Raw genomic sequence first — 23,759 nt, 5'->3', positions numbered from 1 at the left:
TGTATGTTGGGCTTGAAGGTCTGCACCAAATGCTTCTTTTGATCCTGATCAACAATAATCAAGCTCACTTTGTGCTACTGAAGTAATGGATCATACTCACCCCTCATCAAAACAAAGAAGATTGAAAGATGTGTTCCTTCTCCAGTGCCATCACCATTAAGATAAGCTCTGATGCAAATCTTGTAACCATTTCTTCCTGTATAGAATGGTGGTGAGTAGATGCTGGTGATTCGACCAATTTTAGCATCACGAATTCTCCTCCTCATTTCTGGTATACGCCAGAGAAAAGCTCCATTGTGTGTACTGGCAAGAGATGCTTGTAATTGTAACTCTAGTTCTGAATGGTGAAGATTGAGGGCATTTACAGTACATTCAACTTCCAGCACCTTTTCTTCAACTTGTTTGATATAATCCAGTGGATAAGAATTGTTGTATGGCACCAGTTCTCCACTCCTTGAACTTTGCATAGAATAATCTCTCTTGATCTTCTCAATTTCACCACTGATCACTTCAATTTGAGCACAGCTTTGAGTCATGGAATTCTTAGCAGTAGCAACATCAGTGAACAGCTTGCCATAATTTTGCTCCAAATTAGAAAGCCTGTCATCAGTAACACATACAACCTTACCAACTTGAGCCTTGGTCACTTCTGCTGATATGTGTTTCTTTTCTTCCACCTTTATGGCCAACTCCTTGATCAGCATTTTGTTTGCAATGTTTTCCTTTTGTAAGGTTTGGTTCTTCCTCTCCAGATCATCACACTTAGTCTCCAGTAGTTCAATTCTGCTGGTGACCAGTTGGTAATCATTGGTCATCTTCTCTACTGACTGACTCATCTTGGAGAACTGGACCAGTAATGGTTGTAAGTGACTGGCTAACTTGTTGGTGTCCTGTAGGTGCTCATGGTATTCTGTGTCTTCAACCTGTGCATGGTAATAGACCAACAGTTAAGTAGTAAGCAAAAATAATTATTCTACTTTTCAAAGCTGTTCTGCTTATTAGAAAAGCTAACTCAGAAAGACTTAGTTCATGACTGAATTTTCTAGTACTCTGTCATAAAGCACAGAGTATGGTACATAGCTAGAACTTAGTAGCAGTTGTGTAACAATTACCATTAAAAATTCTCCATCAAATTTTGTTGTTATTAACAAACTCAAGACACACGGTGGTGTGTTGTGTGGCTAAGTAAAATGGAAGAAAGAAAACTTGGTTTTCACTGAAACTGCATACATAGCTCCACATTCCCTTCTCCCCAAAGCACACCATTTTTGCACTATAGCTGCCTGCCATGTATGTCAGGTAACACACCAAATTTGATTGAAATCACACCAGCAAATATGAATGGCCAAAATTTTGTTGTGTTTTCTTTGTTTTTTCTTAAAGATTATTCATTTTTCTCCTTTTATGCACACACACTAAAACTCATAATAAATGTCTACCTCTATCACTTAGAAATTTGATATACAATAAGTACAAGCAAATTTACATACTAAGACTGGTGCAAATCTGTTAATGGATCATTATTTGCATAGAAATAGATTTTTTGTTATGCCTACAGAGCAAATCACTTATAAAAATAACTGGAAATTGGTTGACTATCATAGCTCATTCTTTTTAAGTTTACAGTTACAAGGAGAAAACCAATGTGGCATAAAATCATGGGTTCAAAATACTCTAATAGAACAGTCACCAAGAAGTAAAAAGTACATGAAAAATGTCAGAAAAAGTTGACCAGGATTTGAGCCAGACACACCTTACTTCCAAACACTTCACCATTAAACCACTGTTGTCAACTGTTAATATCTACCTGATATATAAATGAAAAACCTACTCAATAGTAAGATCTTTCAGTGGAAATTTGAGATTGTTTTGGAACATTCTATGTGAATTGTAAATAGAAGTGCTCAAAATGTACTCTATTTGAGTATTGCAACAAATATATAATACAATATAAGTCAATTGTAACTTCTGTCTTCCATAATCAATTAATTATCATTGTACATAAGACCCCAAAGTCAGTATATAGCTAGCTAGCTAGCCAGCTTTGGTAGATACAAAAAAATTAATATAAAAAAGTGAAATCTGTGCAAAAACAGCCAAGCTGCAAAAATGGTGCGGCATTCAAAAGCCCAGATGAAACAAGTTGTGAAGTGGTGGCTGAGAGATCCTGCAATGCTATTAATGCCAAGTTTAATTTGGTATTAATGTCATTGCAGCCATTTCTTGGCCACCGCCTTGATTTCACAGCTTTTTCAATTTTTGAAGGCCACACACAGCTTAGTTCTTTTTGCATGGATTTTGTATAAATTCTAGAAAATTTTATGCTCTTAAAAAGCCTATACATTCAAGTATCACAGTCATGTACTAGTGCATACTGTAGATGTAGCTAAGGAACATAAGCAATTTTACGTACCAGTATAAAGTGCGTGCAGTATAGCAGTGAACTGAAGTAACTGAGTAAGTTATTTACATCTGGATAATAATAGTGTACACGTGCATGTGTAAAGACTATACAACCATTGGCCATTGATGGCAATATGTTTGCCAAGTAGAATAAAAAAGAAAACTGAAAAGTCTTATGCATACTATCAAGAGTATGTATAACTCTTGATACTACGGGTATATATCATATCATGTATATTCCCAAGATGGTACAAATAAGTTGATAAAATCAAAAAAGAATTGACTGATGTTTTATAATTTTTAAAGCTTTACAGCACAAGTGCTGAAGGTCTGTAGGACACCTGGTCCTACAGTCTGTTTAAAGATGTTATATCAAGTGTGTTTGAAAAGTTGGAGAAAGGAGAAAAATCCATGACTGGGCCAAGAAAAACTTACTACCACTACCAAATACAACCTGCCTACAAATTATATGGACTGTGGAATTTCTGCAGTTGCAAGATCACACTTAGTGTTGGTCACATGTGCAATCCTGTGACATCCTGTGACATATGTGAAAGCTCACTACAGAAGAATTGCATTATAACTGATCACCCAACCTACAAACAGACCGGCTGACTGACTGACCTATACCAACTTACCAATCTACCAATTACAATTCATAGCATTTCAACTATAACAACAACATTGTGTGGCCACAAATTTTTTTTTAAAACAGAGTTTGTTAGGCTATCTGCAGTCAATAATAAAGTTTTTAGTGTTACTATGACTACTAACTATACAGCTTTCAGTTTTCAATACAGTGCATAAGAGCCTGCAGACACTTGGAGAAACTTGGTACAGTGGGAAATACACTACTCTCAGATTGAGAGGTGAGTGATTCAATCCCAGGGAAGAGGTGTTAGTTATAAGCTATTAGGAACACACTGCTATGAAGCACTTTGACTGGTCCATTAGGATGTTTAGATGTTCTATTAGAGTATATCAATTTTAACTGTGCTTCTGGAATTACAATTTCAGTCTAAGCGAAGGATAAGCCCCTTTCAGCCAATTGAGAGAAGGACTTTAGCTTCCTAGTCCCCACCCACCCCTCCTTGCACTGTCTATAATACTCACTACATCACCAACCTCAAACAACACATCCTCTTCACCACTACAAGGACACCTGATCCAGGTACACTCCCTCATCACATGATCAGTAAGCTATACAATAATACATTATAATGTAAAATAGTTCATTGTAACTCTACAATAATCATTACCTTAAGTGCTGGCATCTCCTGCTGGCAGAGATTACAGCTTCTCAAAGCATTGGGGCAGTTATCACCATGTGCCTGTTGAAACCATTTTGATCCATGCAGTATAGTCCAATATGATGTATGTGGCTCTCCCTCACCTCTTGATCTTTAAACAATAGCTTCTTGCCGCAATTCTTACACTTCACTAGTCGTTGTGAACACTTATTCTTCAAGTGATCTTCTAGTTTAGACAGTAATACTCTATCATCACATCCAGTGTTCCTACACTCCACTGTAATGTACTGACAACTTGACAAGTGTTGATCCTGTTGAATAGGGGAATGGTAAGGTGTTCACATATGGTAAATGAAATGACCTACATTTAACTCCTTGAATAGTCCCTTCCATTCACATCCATTTTCAAAGTTTTCACAAACAACACGTAAGCCATTGATCTCTTTCTTAATAGCACAATCAGGCCATGCCTATCAGTACAATAATAAAGACTGACCTCATGCACATAATGTGTGATGAGTGACATATTATATATTGCATACAATTAGCACTTACAGTGTCACTAGGATCAACTTGACTGGTTGAATTTCTAAAGCAATAATAATGTACATGTAGCTTAGTTCTAATTAGTTCATGCTGTGGCTAGTCTTGCAAAAACAGGTCATGTGGAACATAAAATTTGCATACTTTTTCAAACTTATGTGAATCATAACTTTTGTGCCATATTGTACTATACGTAGACATACAAATGTTTAGCTGTTATTAAAAATTTAATTGGCTTTTAAGTTTATACGTGATAGTGTGCAGTTAGCGCTACAATTTTCACAGACAACTGCATTTTGGGTCAGAAAATTGTCTTGCTATCGAAGCAGTTTTCATGCCAAACAACTGGCTTCACCAAGTTTGTTATAAAAAGTTTGCATTTGTGCCTATGGCAAGTTTAATGCAAAGATACATGTATATATAGAGCAGATTCAGCAGAATTGTTTTTGTAAAACATGCATGACATTTAATTGGTTCATGATTTATAACCAATTTGTACAAATTTTGGTGGGAGAAAATTTTGTTGATTTAACTCTAGTATTTTTGCAAGTCGTACTATATTCTCTCTATAAGGTTTGCTAGAAATTTACAAGAGACTATTATCAAATTGAAGTCAGTTTGCCACATTCACCAAAATTTTCTCTCACAAAATTTTTGTATTGTATGGTAGTCAACCTAAGAAAATTACCACTATTACAGTACCATTATACTACTACTATTACCAGTATACAATAGTTACATTACCATGCTATAAGACAAATGCTACATGCAAATAGCTACATGCATGCAAACACTAGTTGCGGCTGACCAACTTCAGTGACTGTGTAGCCTTCCATTGAAAATGGTGATAGAATGTTCCATAAAATTTGTTAGGATTAAAGTTCTAAAGCATTTTACTATGTATAAATTTTATCCTCATTAATGGATCCCTTTACCAGAGCTAGTCAATGGCCTTCTTCCTTGTGGACATACACCCTTGTTCCCCTTTTTGGATGCACTCCCACATATTTCATAGTCCCACATGTCTCTAGGTGGTAAATCGGTATGGCATTAGAACAAATTCATTTTGAAAAAAAATTACAAGAATGCCTTTATACAATCACTTGTGTGATAACTAATAAACACAACAAACAATTTCATGGAGGGGTCTAAGGGGACTTTGCACTGTACATTCTTCTTATTAGGGTTCATAGAATATTTGTGCATCGTGCATAGTACCCGCAAAACAACAAGCTTAAAGTTACTATCCACATGACAAAAAGTGTGACATGCAAATGTGACTAGATGGCATGGATCAATATTTGACGACAACATCATAATGTATATACTATATAGTCATGCATGTTCATATCAACCAGTTACACAGATAATAGCTATAACTACTATGACATTATTTGAGCATTTTGCAACACAATTTAATGGAAGAATATAGCCATACTGGTATATACCATACACATACCTTATGAATATTAAAATAGTACAAGTATTTGTAGGTGAAATAAATACTACTAAATAGCAGTCAACAGGACTAGTACAATAGAACTACGTACACAGTGCAGAATGACTGACAGCAATAACATTCACCATGCTGCTACAACTGTATATGACATAAAAGAGGAGGCAGTGCAAGTGATAAACAATGGTAGTAGTAACACAAGTCAAGAAAAAGAGAGAAGCACCAGGAGCCGGGTATTACCATTTAATGGTATAACATATACCAGCAATAGCTACAATGGTAGCAGCATAGCTATATACCAAAGGTGTCATGTACATAATTATAATAAGCAATTTAAAAGTAGCAAGGAGGCCATTGAGCAAGCAGCAACCATGTCGATGTAACCGAACTACCTGGAGAAGTAATAAGGGGCCAAGATACAGTAAAAAGCAGGCTCACTTGTAACAGCTACATAACTATAACTGATTTTTCAGTTGGAGATACGCCTTATGCATGTAGCTATTACTAGTTGCAATTCAACCCGCCCACAGGCAACAGCTGCTCACTGTGCACAGTCCAATATAACCAGCAGCTCATAGAGTCATCTTATGATGGAGTCTTATGATGTCATCACTTGGATGTCATATACGTAGAGCTCCATATGTACATTAGCCAAGAGTGGCTACAGGAATTTGGTTTCCATTCTGTTGCATACACATTTATATCTAGGGGGTCTGGGGTATCCCCAGGAAATTGTATTCTGAGATTAAATCTGGTAATAATTTTCATCAAAAATCTAAAGATGACAATTTAAACATATAATTATTAGGAATTGTATGAGTATTATAGGCTGCATGCGTCTACTTGTTTCTACTAGCATATAGTATCAGGATTAGTGAAGAGATGGAGCTATGTGAAGTTTGAATGCCATCATGGTGCCCCCAGGAAAAATTAAGGTCTGAGATACAATTTTAGACTCTATTGTTGGTACAGGTAAACTATGTAACTTTAAAAAATACAAAATGTGATTGTTCTATTAGGGTAATTGACTGTTCTATTAGAGTATTCCTTTGATATGAATATACTTTTGCAAAAATTATTATATGACCAGCCAGATTAGAAGCCGCAGAAAAAAAACTTGGATCCGCTACTTACTGTAGCCGGGTCTCATGATCGGTACCTTGTACATGGGGCATGATTATGCAACCAAACTAACTTTGCGTCTTCAAAGCAATCTTTACAGAATCGATGTCCGGTCTCACTGGTTTGTATGGGGTCCTTCAACACCAGTCGACAATATGTACATTTCAGTCCTTCATGAACCTCCCCTCCTCCTTGTAAATAGATTTGGTGTCCAGACATATTCCAGCGGTGTTGACATGCAGTCTAGGAGCTAAGTTACACAGTTCAGTCTTTCCAAATTTTAGTGCACTCAACACAACTCACGACTCAAGTTTACGGACGCCGGCTCCAAATATTATATATTCAGTATTAACACTGGTAATAGCCGGGCTCGGCAACAGCTGCTTTTTTACAGTCTGATTAGTCTCAGACCGGCTCTATTTATTATTCTTGGCCTTATTATTATTATCAACACTTTACATTGACCAGCGCTGAAGGTCTGACAGCAACGTTAACATGTGCTGCAATGATGTAACCTTCAAGGGACTTTTTACCACATCAGGCCATTGAATGCATGAGTGTGACCCTCATCGAGGTCACTAATTAGCTACCTTATCAATTCACTAAGGTCACTTTTTTTTTTTTAAGATACTAAGACAATGATAATATAAACACTTAAACAGTGGGCAGAGAGGCAAAGTCCTGGGATGATGGTATTGTTGCCATTACAGAAGTAGCATTGCCACGTTGAACATCAATGGCAACCTTCTGAATCAAAAATTGGGTGGCCGTATTATTACCCAACTGTTCCATCACCCGGGAACCTATTCGCCTCACTAATGAGCATGCACATGATCCCCAAGCACCCAAGGTCTCAACACATAAAGGGGAGAAGTGAAATGATGGAATCAGAGAAGAATACTTCAAGCTCGCCGTCAAGGGACTTTTTACCACATCAGGCCATTGAATGCATGAGTATGACCCTCATCGACATCACTAATTAGCTACCTTACCAATTTCCTATAAAATTAAAGGTCACTTTTCTACCAGACATTTAAATTGTCATATTTCTTACTTTTACTAACCACATGCACCGATGCCATTACTAACTACACTGATGCCACACTGTAACATGAGCATAGGTTGATTCTGAAGCAATATACTTACAACTAGCTATACAGTTTCAGCTGGAACTACATAGCTAGCTACATGCATGGCTACTATGTGCATCTATTATTACTGTCAATTAATTTCAATTTCTCACACTACTCTAGCTATATACATGCATCAGCTACTATAGTTTTCTGATATATGAACACTTATTGATGATATCAGTATAGAGTAATTGTCTCCCAAAGTTTAACCACTGAAATAATCAACAGCATGCACCCAGCTGCTGAGAAGAGAAGGGATAAAACACTTTGCATAATATAAAATTGTAGTAGTGCATGTGTGTGTGTGTGTGTGTGTTGTGTGTGTGTGTGTGTGTGTGTGTGTGTGTGTGTGTGTGTGTGTGTGTGTGTGTGTGTGTGTGTGTGTGTGTGTGTGTGTGTGTACCAGCGTGCGTAAGTGTGTATGTATGTATGTGGTGTGTGCATATAGTATGGCTTGTGCATGTACATACTCCCAATCAATATTATGGTAGATAGGTAACCCGATAAACAGAGTCAGCCTTGTTGCAGATTTGCACCAACACAATCATGCACAATGGGGAATCACAAGGTGTCCTATATAGCTACATGCATATAAACTTGCACAATATATTTCCTGTTCACAATTAAGCACTTTGGCTGGCATAACTATGTATAATAATCTTGAAATGCTATTTTACATGTTTGTGGTTAGCTATAGACTGTTAGAAACTACAGATATTCTGTTAAACTATGCTTGAAAATACCCTGACAAAGCTGTTATTTTATAGTTATGGGGAGCGTCTCATGTTATGTATTAAACTCTAAGACAGCTGAAACATTGTGCGGCCAGACAAACCACTTCTGTTTTCCTTTCTTTCTATATAATACAACTGAGATGCAAACTTTTAAGCACACATCGTTATATATTACATATATTCAGTAAAAGTGTATGCATGAGAGGCCTTACCCCATTGTATGCTTTTGGCCTTCAGTAATAGATAATGAGCACATATAAAAGAAAATCCCTTTACCATGTGATGCTAGTGTCACATGACACATGCATGGTTTCACCTGACATGTAGCTATGTACATACAATAGTGCATACAACCACATTATAAAATTCATCGACATGTGCTACACACATGTGCAATGTTAATTGTTTATTTTGCAGTCAACGCTATAGCTAATCTTTTTTTTTTTGGAAAGTGCATAACATGGTGATTATTGTGATGTTATGGCAAAGGTTATATTCTTTGGGATTTCCCTAACATAATTGTGGCACATGATGAGACTTGCTGCCTCCTCAAAAACAATTGACATTGCACACTGCACTGTTTGCTTGACACTAGCTAACAGGTAAGCACCTATCCACCTGACCTCCATATGTGCAGTTACTGCTGTACTAAGCTATACATTTGAAAGTATAAAACATGTGATATACATGATAAGACAGGTGTGCATATATTACATAATTACTTTATTTTAGCAGAGCGGCATAGCACATAAACATGGTCATTATGTGCACTTTGTGAGAAAAGCATCAAGCATTTACTTTTGGATATAGTGCCATCGCATATTTGACCTTTGGTGACCTTTATGGCCATTTTTACATTGAAAATTCATCAGTTTTGTCTTAAACTCCCTGAGGCATTACTTTATGCCATTAAACGTGGTTTCAAATTAAAGGTCATATTTAAAAAAACAACTTAGTTGTTAATAGGTAATTTCATTCCTAAGCTATGATCATTTGCATTAGCCATGAAATTCTACAAAGTTACCTGCTCATTGGTAATTTACACCCCAAGGGAAGATAAATTCAAAGAATTTTATGACTAAACATGATCATAATTTTGGAATGGAATGAGCTATTGACTTCAAACAAAAGTCAAGTTGTTTCTTTGATTACCATCTTTAATTTGGGTGATGTTTTAACAGTGTAAAAATAATGCCTCAGGGAGCAAAATGGCAACTTTTCAGCATAAAAATGGCTGCAAAGGTCAAGTCTACGATGGCACTATATAAAAAAATGAACGTCATTTTACTTGGAAAGTTTCATGCTTTTCTCACAAATGATGCAACTTTCACACTATGCCGCTCTACTATTTGGAGTATTTTCATTCATTTCATTAGAAAAACAGACTTATTCATAGTAGATCGAATTGTTCAGAAACTTCCACTAGGTTGGCATAGCTGATGGACACAAGGCTGCCTGGAGAATACCCTATTTATTAGATAGCAAATCTCTGTAAGATGGACCACAATGGCTATTATGGGTATGACTATAGTGACTACAACTTTAAAATACATTATATTTCTCAATAGTTGTATATAATTGAAGGGGTCAGTGGAAACAGGGGACATGTGCCATTTTAGATTTTCCATTTTCTAAAAATTAGAATGGCTTGTTTTAGCCACACGAATAATGTTGTCAGTGAGTAAACTGCAGAATTTAAAAGTTCATGGCAGTCTCAAATTAATTATTTAGCAAATATCACAATAATTCAATTACATCGCAAAATTCCGTTTAATGCCTACTATGTGGTTACCTGAACTTTCAAATGGCACATGTCCCCGTTTGCCACTGGCCCCTTCAATTGAAATGATGAATTCATGAAGTGCGGTAAACTGAATCTATTATAGCAGTGTAGTTGAATCTCATTATTAGTCACTAAGTAGCACCTTCTATATAAGTGTCATGACCTCATCAATAAGACCACTCAAGCTCATTATGGTGATCATGTCAAGTAGGCCCCAAACACAGCTTAGGTGTAATTCATAATCTCATAAATAAGACCACCTTACTATAGTGACCATGTCAAGTAGGTCCCAAACACAGCTAAGTTGTACTTCATAATAGGACCACCTCATTATAGTGATCATGTCAAGTAAGTCCCAAACAAAGTGCACTTCATGACCTCATTAATAAGACCACCTCATTATAGTGACCATTCACCAGTGTAAATATCTGATATAATATGTGACCGGATTTGCAAAAAGGTACCTTTCCACACATTTAGCTACATGCCAGCAAACAAAATGATGTAACACTTGACTCCTTATACTGATTAACTTGCTAGTAGTTTTAAAATGTACCCAGATACTTTAGCTGGATTCATGAAAAATTTCAGGCAATTATAAGCAAAAATACAAAAGTTATGAAACTTCAAAGTTCAAAAAATGGGTCAAATTTTGTGTGTGAAAAAGGTACCTTTTTGCAAATCTGGTCACATATTACTCTTGCACTGTATAATGCCCTGTAGTTAGCAAAATATGCCCTGTTGCTTTCTTGCTATACTGTTACTGCTTTCCACTACATTTGAAAACCTTGTTGAGGTGAAACTTTGACAATATACTATCAATGATTTTTAGCTACATAATTCAAAGGCTTCAGACAAAATTGAAGGTGCTCTCAAAGGTTTTAAAGAACTTTGAAATTCATAGTGCCACATAATAGTTGTATACAAAAAACATTCAACTAAAACATAGAAATATACAACAGATCATAGGCGGTGGAGACGGGGGGGGCCAGGGGGGCCATGGCCCCCCCACTTTTATGGGACGCTGTTTGCAAGAAAAGATCGAGATACTCTAATAGAACAGTCAGGATCTGGATACTCTAATAGAGCAGTCACAGTATTCAGAGAAGCAGTGTAGCAAGTTACTTAGCTACGTATGTGTAGTTATGGTGGAGAGCAGCTATTGTCAGCAAGCTGTGACCTTTTTTTTTTTTTTTTTTTGGTCTTCAACTTACAGCTGGCCTGCCCCCCCCCCCACTCTTTGGTCTGCTCCACCGCCCCTGCAACAGATGCATAATATAGCTAGTGAAAATTGTACAGATGCAAGTGCAAATTCAGTAGATAAACATAGCTGACTGTGTTGCTATATAATATTATAATGAATAATATATTAGTCATTGTTACTCAGGTGTGCTGTCAGTTGTTGTGAACTGTGGGTGCCCTTCTAATAGCTAGGTGTACTAAGCTTGTGTAAACACTGCTAATGCGTCTTTAGCTGATGGTCTTTCTGCATATGTATCAGCAAAATCCATGTTATAACTGTTACATATCACTTGTAAGTTATGTTGCAAAATTACCATGCATACATTACAAGGCCGGAGGAGACGGTCCAGTTGGTCAGGCCTGAGCCGGACCAATAATCTGGAGTTGAACCAACTAGCTGACTAGCTCGAACTACATTACTCTCATGCAATCTTTGGACGATCACATCTACATGTAGCTACGTACATTTTACAGATGTTCTTGAAAATGCATGACACGAGCAGTTACCTAGTTTCTCAGCCTAACTAAAGCACAGAACTACACGTATAGTACCTCCAATAGACGCTTTGCAAAACCACGCCTTCTTTTTAAAAACCATAGTAACCGAGCCGCCGCCATTTTCATTGGGGCCAGTGTACATAGCGGCGTATGGCATATTCCTTCATACTGCTTCGCAGCACCGCTGTTTAGTTTCTTTTGGAAAAGGAGAAGTGTGTTTTCGAAAATGATGAAGTGTTGGGTGAACTGAGCTTGGAAATCGACACCCAGCTGCTGGTTATGGAGAATTGAAAATCTGGCCGTTGTGAAGAAAGTCGTTTCGATTAAAAGTTTCACTCTCCGCAACTTTGTTATCAGACAGAAGTAGTGAAAACTTACTGTGAGTGTAATATACGACTCACAAATACTGTCTTCTGGTATTCAATGTGTAGATTCAAGCCACTGAGTCCCCCCACCCAGTCGGTCACACTGGACCATGACTTACCCTCCCCACTAGTACTAGCCAGCTACTGTGAGAATATTGGAATGATTACTCTGTTGTACTTGCTGGAAATAGGAAAAGCCAGGAGCACAATACATTAAGTTTGACATTAAGAGACTATCCGGAAGAGCTACATCTTAAGTTGTATATTCAAAGTGAAGTGTAAAGCTGTTAGTGTATAGTGTGGTAAGTATACATACCCCTCTTGCTCTTACTTATCTGAAGATAGCATGGTGTATCAACTATCAAGTATGACAGAGACAAGATGTAGTGCGGTACATCAGTAGACACTAGTACTTGAGGATACGATTTTTACACAATTTCTATACTTGTCATCAGTTTTAGTTGTGTCATTATTATGCATATGGCTATCTCTGTACACTCACAAGAGTACTAGCTATGTTACACACAGTATATGAAAAGGAGTGAATTACTAACTACTTTATGTGTTATAGAAACAATTGATAATTCCACAGCCACAGCAGCTACATGAAATGAGGATGGCACATTGGATGGTGCTGTTGTTTGCAATATCACTGCTTGTCAGTGCTGCTGACACGTATCTTTGTAGATCCCCAGATACTGTTTTCAATTGGCTTACAAGCTGATAACCTAAACTGTATGCAACATTATGCATAATTATCTACAAATTTTTCAGAGATTTTTCATTCAAAAGATGTATGCATATACCGGTATGTGGAACAGAGGCCTTGGTGAGCCACATTGCTTACATGGCAATGAGTTCTCTTGTTTCTGCAATTGAAAAATACACAATGTGTATGGTACACACCTTGCAGAGCAGTGCTTTTATGTATTCATTCACCTACTGAGGATACTGTCTTCTCAGTTCAGGTATGTGGAACTGAGGTCTTGGTGAGCCACATTGCTTGCATGGTGGCAATAGTTCTCTCATTTCTGCAATTGAAAATTCACACTCCTTGCAGAGCAGTGAGTGCTTTCATGTATTCATTCACCTACTGAGGATACCATCTAACTATTCTTCAGTGATGTCTGCAGCAGCTGAGAACACAGTATATGCCAGCACTATTGCTTGTGCTAACTAGCAGTCGTGTTTTGCGCCCTGTTCAACCCTGATAACCAGCTGCATCTAATTAGAAACACTAATTTTAAAGCTCTGAACACTCCCATAGTCTGTTGTTCAACAATACTGCTCTGCTTGAGGTGCTGTCAACATCGAATTTCAATGCTGCGCAATCGCAATTATTCGTACAGGCCCCAATGAAAATGGCGGCCGGTCGGTTACCATAGTTTTTAAAAAGTGGGCGTGGTTTTGCAAAGCGTCTATTACCTTACAGTACAGCATAGCATTCGTATCTTTTTGTACAGAAATGATTGTGGGTTCTACGTACAATATCACGTGTGCTGACAGTTTCACGTGTAAGGCAGGTGCCTTCTTTGATTCTAAACCAGTACACTTATATCATATCACAATTCAATCTTCATAAAATAATCATTAGCATTCCTTGGCTTGTCTCTCTTGGCTTCTTTTACTGGGCGAAGGGCTGGCAGTGACAAACCAGATGACTCATTCCGCGGCAAGAAGCTGTACACCCATACATTACATGGTGGCGATCTAGATGAGATGTTGAGTAGAAATCACTCCTCTTCAACTACCCACTCGTCCTGTCAAGATACCGAGCAAACTCTCAGTCTCACCTAGTCTCGTGCCCAGACCCCACCCACTGCGTTGAATAGGGTCTGGTGACTTACGCTATGTTTTTGGGCCCGCCGCCATATTGTTTACGCATTTGTATCCATAGCTGTAGTTGGCCATTTTCCTAGTTCCAGCCTATCAAATCGCGTTGTACCTGAATCAAGGCGTCCGATTGGTCAGAAAAGAAAAATGGCGTAGGGCCCAAAACTCCTGCGAATGTCACCAGACCCTATTCAACGCAGTGGGTGGGGTCTGGGCACGAGACTAAGTCTCACCCAAATCGCGCCATTTTCGAATACTGATTGGTCTCGTGACTGTCCACCAGTATATTTACGTGATGATCCGTTCACTTCATACAAACCAGTATAGTAGTATACTGTATTTCGTAGCTGTGTAGCCTTTTATTGTAGCTGTGTGAATTCACTGTAAAGTAATTATATCCTAGCTGAAGGGGGCCATGCTGCATGGGTTCCCTGTGAAATTTGGGGGGAAAGTTGCAAGTTGCTAGTTAGATTTACTTTAAAATTTAACATCAATTTTAAATTTTAAGGGATTTTCAAGCCTTTAAATTGCAAAAATTCTGCAGCTCCTGGGGGTTGCACCCCCAGACACCCCTTGAACTTCTAATTGCTAGCTATAACTAAATGAACCATACAGCAAGTTTCATGCTGTGTCCCCTGTATGTCAGGTCTACAATTATACATAGTATAGAAAGTCTGAAGAACAACAGATAGGCTTGAGCATATTTATATAGCTAGCTAGCAGTGAAATATCACATATCTGAGTGTCTAATTTTCAAAAATTTCCTGTGGGGGCATGCCCCCAGACCCCCCTAGAATGCTCGTGCTTTGCACTTCGCAGAGTGTGCTTTGCACTTCGCAGAGTGTGCTTTGCACTTCGCAGAGTGTGCTTTGCAGAGTGTGCTTCGCACACTGTGCAACAGCTCCTCTCTCATTGGCATGTATAGTAGCAATTTCAACATTATAGTCAATGGCCTGACCAACTCAATTTTCCCTCCTCCGGCCCTGTCATTAGGACTTTAGGTATTGTAATAAACAGTTAGTTTCAACAATGTAGCCATCTGGTATACATCCTCCTTTGTTTCTACACAACAGAAATCATTAAAGGACGATGGTGATATAACAGGAAGTTTTATGTATAAAAATTGTGAAATTATTAGCTAAGTACATACTTTCTAAGCAGTTTCTAAAGTATGTAATAGATCTATGCTTCTGCTTCAAGAATAACTAATTTTAAAATCATTGACTGTTGATGGATTTTAATGGTTTGAGTTGTTTGAAAATATGGACACTTGTAATGGATACTGTAAACTTAAAATTGTATTTGTGACCGGATTTGCAAAAGATGGTTACCCACACACATAATTTACCAACTTTGTCATATTGGAAAAACAATTGACTTCAAATTTGGTCAGTAGTGAGTACCAACAAATGGAAAAAATGTATTTATTGAACACTAAGTTATGGCGTTCCAAGTTCATAGAATTGGGTGTGTTTGGAAGCTAGACCCCTTTTTGCAAATCTGATGTTTTGTTTATAATGTATGCTGGCAATTCTCTATTAGCCAGAGCACTGTTTAAGCACATGGAGTGGAGATATCACAAAGTACCATGGCCATCTATTACTCTGAGCCCTGTTGATTTGGTTGCTCATTTTGTGAAGAGAATCAACGAAGCATCTGTTAGTAACATTGCTGTGTGTTTACTTAAGAGCCTTTATTCTATTATGTAGTGTATTGTGGGCTAGTGAATTATGTAAAGGTTTTCCCTAAGTTCAAGTAGTCATTAACAGCCTGAGTGTCTCTTATGTGGTAGAAACAAGCACAGTACTGCAGCAAATAAACAGCATACTGTCTATTTCTGCAGGGGATCTATCAGATGTTTAACATTTTAGCTGATGTTGCTATAATAGGTAAGCATATAGCCTGACCACACAGTCGTAATACATTTCACGTATACAGGAGAACATAACATGATAAACTACTTGGAAGAAGTGCCAATTGCATCTCTGCACATGTTGAAAGGTGTGTGCACATATGTGTGTTTCTACCCAGTTGTTTAATGGATGAAGGTCCAGGTGGGACTTCAGGTGCCCACACCTTCAGCATAGCTCCTGAGTAGCGCACAGGTTCCCCAGATGACCATGCTAGCATGGTAGCTGAATGCTTCGCTGTTGCTTTTTTATATGTGTACGTTGTGTCTATGCATAAGTGCTATATGTCTATCTATTTGGAAACCATCTCTTAGTGGCACCTACCTCTCTATAAAACCTAACTTTAAGTAAGACATTTATACACCACTTCACCTGAGTAAAGTGTAAAGCAGCCACTTGCCTAATAAGGCCAAGAAATATTAACCCGTAGATGACCAACTTAGACAAATTCCTCTGTATGTACATTGTTACAAATGCAGGGTAGTATCAAAACAACTAGTATGCTGTTAATTTATTTGAAGCATGTATACTTCAAGTTTCCTTCCCCACGGTTGCTTGTATGTCAACATAAGTCGATATAATCCAAAACAGCCAAGCTGTAAAAAAAGTGTGCGGCCCTCAGAAAGGCTATGGTGAAAAAAGATGTGAAATCCCAAGGTGGCGGCCAAGAAATGGCTGTGATGGTAGGTCAATGGTAAAAATTTTAATAATGACAATTTAGGTAAATTTTGTGAAGCGGCACAAAAATTCACCTGAATTGTCGTTATTAAAATTTTTACCATTGACCTACCATCACAGCCATTTCTTGGCCGCCACCTTGGGATTTCACATCTTTTTTCACCATAGCCTTTCTGAGGGCCGCGCACTTTTTTTACAGCTTGGCTGTTTTGGATTAGATTTCATTTCTTTTTGTATTTGTATACCCCAAAGCCGGCCTATGGCCAGCTTTGGGACTTTTTTAACCTATGTTTTTTTCTTTACTACAGGAAGAAGAAAAGATGAAGTAGATGTACTTTAAATATTTTATCAGTAAATGTACAAATTATATATACTGTATAATACATATGTGACCGGATTTGTGAAAAGGGGTCTTCCACACACATCCAATTTGCCAACTTTGACAATTGATAACTTTAGATTGGAAAGAGCTATTGCCTTGAATTTTGGACAGTGGTGAGCACCACTATAGCTGAATACGTGGTGAAATTTTCAGGTTAATATGTTACTTGAACACTGAGTTATGGTCTCCAACGGTTACGGAATTGGATGTGTGTGGAAGACCCCTTTTCGCAAATCCGGTCACATAATATTATATTGATTACAGAAATCTCCATGGTGGTTTCTTTGTAACTGAACACTCTACAAGGTGACTTCTTCTAATTGCTCTCTCTACAGGGTGAATTGTTTGTAGCTGAACGATCTACAAGGTAACTTCTTCTAGCTGATCTCTCTACAGGGTGATGTGCTTGTAGCTGAATTCTGTATAGGTGATTTGTTTGCAGCTGAGCTCTGTACAGAATGGTTTCTTTGTAGCTGAACTCTCTAAAAGGTAACTTCTTCTAACTGATCTTTCTACAGGGCAATTTGTTTCTGGCAGAATTTTCTACAGGGTGATTTCTTTGCAGCTGAACTCTCTACATGGTGGTTTCTTTGTAGCTGAACTCTCTACAAGGTAATTTCTTCTAGCTGATCTCTCTACAGGGAGATTTGTTTGTAGCTGAACTATCTACAAGGTAACTTCTTATAGCTGATCTCTCTACAGGGTGATTTGTTCGTAGTTGAATTCTGTACAGGTGATTTGTTTGCAGCTGAGCTCTTTACAAAATGGTTTCTTTGTAGCTGAACTTTCTCCAAGGTAACTTCTTCTAACTGATCTTTCTACAGGGTGATTTGTTTGTAGCTGAACTATCTACAAGGTAATTTCTTCTAGCTGATCTCTCTACAGGGTGATTTGTTTGTAGCTGAATTCTGTACAAGTGATTTGTTTGCAGCTGAGCTCTTTACAGAATGGTTTCTTTGCAGCTGAACTCTCTACAGGGTGATTTGTTTGTAGCTGAAATCCCTACAAGGTAACTTCTTCTAGCTGATCTTTCTACAGGGTGATTTGTTTGTAGCTGAGTTCTCTACAGGGTGTTTGTTTGCAGCTGAATTCTCTACATGGTGGTTTCTTTATAGCTGAACTCTCTACAAGGCGACTTCTTCTAGCTGATCTCTCTACAGGGTGATTTGTTTGTAGCTGAACTCTCTACAGGTGATTTGTTTGTAGCTGAACTCTCTACAAGGCGATACTTCTAGGTGATCTCTCTACAGGATTCCTTGTTTCTAACTGAACTCTCAACAGGGTGATCTGTTCATAGCTGAACTTTCTACTGGGTGATTTGTTTGCAGCTGAAGTCTCTAAATGGTGGTTTTTTTGTAGCTGAACTCTCTACAAGGTGATTTCTTCTATAGCTGAACTTTCTACTGGGTGATTTGTTTGTAGCTGAACTCTCTACATGATGGTTTCTTTGTAGCTGAACTCTCTACAAGGTGATTTCTTCTATAGCTGATCTTTCTACAGGGTGATTTGTTTGTAGTTGAACTCTCTACATGATAGTTTCTTTGTAGCTGAACTCTCTACAAGGTGATTTCTTCTATAGCTGATCTTTCTACAGGGAGATTTGTTTGTAGCTGAACTCTCTATACATGATTTGTTTGTAGCTGAACTCTCTATACATGATTTGTTTGCGGCTGAATTCTCTACATGATGGTTTCTTTGTAGCTAAACTCTCTACAAGGTAACTTCTTCTAGCTGATCTCTTTACAGGGTGAATTGTTTGTAGCTGAACGATCTACAAGGTAACTTCTTCTAACTGATCTCTCTACAGGGTGATTTGTCTATAGCTGAACTCTCTACAAGGAAACCTCTTTTAACTGAGCTCTGTACAGGGTGAATTGTTTGTAGCTGAACTATCTACAAGGTAACTTCTTCTAGCTGATCTCTCTACAGGATGATTTGTTTGTAGCTGAACTATCTACAAGGTAACTTCTTCTAGCTGATCTCTCTACAGGGTGATTTGTTTGTAGCTGAATTCTGTATAGGTGATTTGTTTGCAGCTGAGCTCTTTACAGAATGGTTTCTTTGTAGCTGAACTCTCTACAAGGTAACTTCTTCTAGCTGATGTATCTACAGGGTCACTAGTTTGTAGCTGAATTCTCTACATGGTGGTTTCTTTGTAACTGAACTATCTATAAGGTGACATCTTCTAGCTGATCTTTCAACAGGGTGATTTGTTTGTAACTGAACTCTCTACAAGAAAACTTCTTCTAAATGATGTCTGAACAGGGTGAATTGTTTGTAGCTGAACTCTCTACAGGGTGATTTGTTTGTAGCTGATCTCTATACAGGTTACTTATTTCTAACTGATCTCTTGAATTCTGTTCAGGGTGACTGCTCTATTAGGATGACTGCTCTATTAGAGTATCTCGATCTCGCAACTTGCTACACCAAGTTGGATTTCGTGTTATAACTCCGTGGCTTTAAGTCTGATTTTTCTACACCATTGAAGAGCCTTTCTAAGATGATAACTCCATCTGTACAGCGATTTTCAAAGCATTACCCCAAGTGGTTTATCTGGTAGGCGTGGCAAGCATAATAATAATAATAATAAAAAATTAGCTAATCTCGATTGCGTAATTGTTACACACTGTTGATTTTTTCGCTGTATCTTCCTGGTTTTTAGCTCGATTTCTTTCAAACCACAAAAGGTTTGAGATTCAATAGTTAACCTATTCACCCACCGATTTTCAGCTTCTTCCCATACGCGGTTTACCCTGTAGGCGTGACAACATATTGGTGTTATTTTTCGTGCATAATCGCTCATAACTCTTTGTCTGTTTATGGTATTCCAGCCAAAGTTGGTACAGAGATGCGCCTTTATACCCCCCTTCTGTGTGCCAAATTTCAAGGCAATCGGATAACGCGTTCGCGTTTTATAGCAGTTTTTGTAAGTGTGCGAAAAGAGGAAGAAAAATAAGAAGAAGAAAAAAAAAACGAAGAAACTAAGCCAATTTTTGAAGTCGCATATCTCAGGAATTCCTGAAGCGATTTCGCTCAAATTTGGAATGTGGAGTGCTGAAGTTGGAGGGAATGTACACAGCAAAATTTGTCTTGTTTCATCAAGGCATCACAGAGCTACGGAGGTGCGAAAATTGCGTTTTCTTTCTTCCTGTCAATATACTCACGGGGTTGCGCGCCGGCTTCTTGGGCCGCACGACACACTACCGTGTGTCTTGATACATCAGTGAAACACTATATTCCTAGAAATGACTGGACATGATGGACAAAGACTGATCATTCTCAACATGCAGTATGGAGCGAACTACTCAGGACCAGGGTGAGTGTGTGTTTGTGTGTGTGTGTGTGTGTGTGTGTGTGTGTGTGTGTGTGTGTGTGTGTGTGTGTGTATGTGTGTGTGTGTGTGTGTGTGTGTGTGTGTGTATGTGTGTGTGTGTGTGTGTGCATTGTCAGCATGTCCCATTAGTAGTATATTACAGTAAAGATGTCCTCTCAGAGGATAGGGCTATTGGAGATGCTTCTAGTGCAGACAAAAGCAACTTTCTTCACCCTGTGTTGTATTACTACAAAGAACCAATAGAAAGTATGTTTATACGGTGGTGCCAAATGCCTATGTATACATAAGTATGTAGCTATACTGTATATATATATATATTATTTCAGTAGTATTTTACTACATAATATATTGTGTATTATGTCACAGATAGGATAGAATCAGGGGCAGCACCATTTCTGTAGGGAAGTAGTATAGTGTGTAGTCAATAAACTAGACTTTAGGCAGCCATTGCTAGTGTTAACATCATGGTCTCTCATATTTAGGGACCAGTCTATTTTGCTTTTTTTTTTCAACCTATTTTTCTTTCCAGCAATTCTTTTATTTTTCACCTATTATGCTCCATATTTTGCTCAAGAATTATAAATTTTGCTCAGCACTGATCTTTGTTAATTGAATATTTCCAATTGCAAAGCTACAGTTTTACCTTAAAGTGACTGTTCTATTAGAGTATCTTGATCAGCAATTACTTCTAACATGTAAAGCAAGAAGCTAGCTAATATTGCTTAACATGTGTGACTGTTTTATTAGGTATCTCGATTGTCACTTGTTGTTCCAGTAACAATTAGCTATGCATTGTCGATATTTTAGCGCGTCTGACTGTTCTATTATAGTATCTCGATCTTTTGTGCAATTTTTATGTCCACTTCACAGAAATTGCACCTATTTTGCCAGCATGTTGCTCATTGCTTTTACCCACCCATTATGCCAAAAATTTTGCTGGCGAAATCGACGGGTCCCTACTCATATTTCATGTTATTTTGTGTTGCATGGATAATAAATAACCAACTCCTATCCTTAAACTTTATGTCATTGTCAACCACAAAAGTATAGCTCTTGGACCCAGAGGTTGTTAATTATCATTATTATCATCATCAGACTGCAGAGATTATGTATAGTCCCAAAAATATACCTTGGTGGAATTTGGTAAATTCAACTGCAGTTAACAAATAATTTATTTGGATTTTTTAACATGTGTATATATTACTAGGATTTACAATCTGTTATCCATAAAAACACAGGTGGCTGGAGGGCCATTTACAGTTGATAGTGCAATCACAACGAGCATTACTTTCTCATAATTATCCACATTAACAGGACAAAGAGATATTTAAATCTTGCTTGAATACAAATTTTTAGGATGACATACTGGAAAATCCCCAGTATATCATATGTACATACACCCTGTATGTATGTATTAGCGAATATCATGGATATATAATATTTCCTCATATAAATAGCCCAGGTTTTTTTATTTCCTTCTCAGAAATTTTACATGAACTAGGTCTTTATTTGAGGCAGACATTGCACCCTAAGTATTCAAAGAAATTGAAGAACACAATCATTGTAACAATAAGCATAGAAAGCCGTTATGCAGTGTGTTGTAACTTTTAAAAGTGTTGTAAAGGCCTATAACAATTTTCAAACAGTACATAGTAACTATGATACAGATACAGATCTCCATGCATGCAGACTACTCATATGATTACTCATCATCCCTATGAACATAATGTTGAAAAGTTTGAAGAAGCACCAGCAGGCAATGGACCACTAATAGTAAGCTCTGTTAACCGTGCAGGCATTTATTTTTGCTGTATGCTGGAAGCTCCCCTGACTTATAATCAAGACTGGCATTTATTTGAATTCGGCTTTTATATGAGAAATGTACAGACCTCATTATTGCCATAATCTTTTTCAGTTTCCTGGTCAGTTTCCTGGTAACCATGTTTAGTTTGTTCCATATGGGATATTTAATATATTTCCCATAATTTTGTACCATTTCCCCAAATACTAGAAATCACAGAACTGAACTAATAGTTTATATAGAAACATAAACTTTACTCAGTTACTATTTCACTTCCAGGGGTGTTCCTAGAAGATATCCCCAAGGCTGACAAGTATCATCATGTGGTGGAGGATTTTGAAACTAACTGGTAAGTCTTAACTGATACATAAACATATTATGATTAAGCAAAATTAACGACCCAAATAAACAGCATAAATAACTTCTTCCAACTAGCAGAGGTGTCCATTCAAACCACTTCTCCAACATGTAACTATAAAAGGACTTCTGTGTACATACATGTCTAAGTGGCAGAAGGCATAATTAGTTATACTATATAGACATATCAACAGACAAATTAATGTAATGTTAGAACAGAGAAACCTATACCTACTGTCACTGTTCATTTGCTTTTGTGTGTTCCTTACATCATTGAGAATTCCCTTAGATTTCACCTTGTTGCTTGTCTGTCTGAGTATAACATTGTTATGACATTTCCATTGGTCAGTCAGTGACAAATGTTACTAGTTGTACAGCTGTACTATATGTTTTTAACATCTGTTATTCCCGAGTTTAAACTCTGAAGTGTTAAATAGATTTGTAGGGGCAAATATGTATTGCTTATGCAAGAGATATGTATTTTATAATACTATAAAATTTCTCATTCAAAGAGTACCCTTTGTTTTGAGTTCTTCCACCTACATACGTATGTATTTAGAGATGACACACAGGCAGCTTTTCCTAAACCTGTTGTGTAGAAGAATTTATTACAACAGTTTCATTGTTTGGTTGCAATGAAACTAAAATCATCCCTGTAGTGTAGTATGTTTCACATCCATGTGTATATGTATATATTTGGGGAAATTATAATGTACCTGGGTTCTGTGTACATATCAATGTCAATACAATAGTTGATATGAGGATATTAGTCATTGATATAGTCCCTTAGATTTTACCATTGGCAGTATTTAGAAGCATGATTTATATGCCCATGTGAGTAATGACTATATTTCTTTAAGATGTTTCTTGAATATTAATTCGTGTAGTAGTAATGTGATAGTTTTACCTAATTTTGTACACAATCTCCCCTTTAG

General features: G+C 37.5%; 2 protein-coding genes and 1 long non-coding RNA gene across 4 annotated transcripts in view; 2 read left to right on the top strand and 1 right to left on the bottom strand.

The window, feature by feature from the left end:
• Window positions 1–7,236, bottom strand: part of LOC136251121 (TNF receptor-associated factor 2-like) — a 7,443-nt gene extending 207 nt beyond the window's left edge. The window contains exons 1-7 of the mRNA XM_066043503.1: window positions 6,848–7,236; window positions 4,209–4,242; window positions 4,019–4,123; window positions 3,797–3,964; window positions 3,663–3,734; window positions 3,529–3,603; window positions 1–923 (exon numbers count right to left, since the gene is read on the bottom strand). The exon at window positions 1–923 is cut by the window's left edge and continues 207 nt beyond it. Of these exons, the coding sequence (XP_065899575.1) occupies window positions 75–923; window positions 3,529–3,603; window positions 3,663–3,734; window positions 3,797–3,964; window positions 4,019–4,123; window positions 4,209–4,242; window positions 6,848–6,993 (1,449 nt within the window). The 5' untranslated portion in view covers window positions 6,994–7,236 and the 3' untranslated portion in view covers window positions 1–74. The remainder of the gene's footprint in view (window positions 924–3,528; window positions 3,604–3,662; window positions 3,735–3,796; window positions 3,965–4,018; window positions 4,124–4,208; window positions 4,243–6,847) is intronic.
• Window positions 7,237–12,266: 5,030 nt separating this feature from the next.
• LOC136251111 (uncharacterized) lies at window positions 12,267–13,320 on the top strand. Of its 2 annotated transcripts, XR_010698935.1 has the most exons (3): window positions 12,267–12,543; window positions 12,596–12,831; window positions 12,875–13,320. It is a non-coding gene; the product is annotated as an uncharacterized lncRNA (long non-coding RNA). The 2 variants fall into 2 exon arrangements; XR_010698934.1 differs by having other exon boundaries at window positions 12,596–13,320.
• Window positions 13,321–15,355: 2,035 nt separating this feature from the next.
• On the top strand, window positions 15,356–23,652 carry LOC136251125 (FAD-dependent oxidoreductase domain-containing protein 2-like). Its single transcript, XM_066043505.1, has 7 exons — window positions 15,356–16,020; window positions 16,206–16,251; window positions 16,301–16,363; window positions 20,576–20,648; window positions 20,809–20,912; window positions 22,747–22,816; window positions 23,607–23,652. Exons 1-7 carry the CDS (start codon window positions 15,880–15,882, stop codon window positions 23,635–23,637), a joined length of 528 nt encoding a protein of 175 aa, XP_065899577.1. The 5' UTR covers window positions 15,356–15,879; the 3' UTR covers window positions 23,638–23,652.
• Window positions 23,653–23,759: the final 107 nt, after the last annotated feature.

The sequence above is a fragment of the Dysidea avara genome, chromosome 3 (assembly GCF_963678975.1).
Source record: "Dysidea avara chromosome 3, odDysAvar1.4, whole genome shotgun sequence".
Lineage (NCBI taxonomy): Eukaryota > Metazoa > Porifera > Demospongiae > Dictyoceratida > Dysideidae > Dysidea > Dysidea avara.
The sequence above is the reverse complement of the archived record's forward strand: the minus strand, read 5'-3'. Positions and strand labels throughout refer to the sequence as shown.

Coding starts and splice junctions, on each gene's coding strand:
- LOC136251125 (XM_066043505.1), top strand. CDS start 15,880: ATGTATGCTGGCAATTCTCTATTAGCCAGAGCACTGTTTAAGCACATG. Junction 16,252..16,300: donor AGCTGATGTTGCTATAATAG/GTAAGCATATAG, acceptor TCACGTATACAG/GAGAACATAACATGATAAAC. Junction 22,817..23,606: donor GAGGATTTTGAAACTAACTG/GTAAGTCTTAAC, acceptor TCATTGATATAG/TCCCTTAGATTTTACCATTG.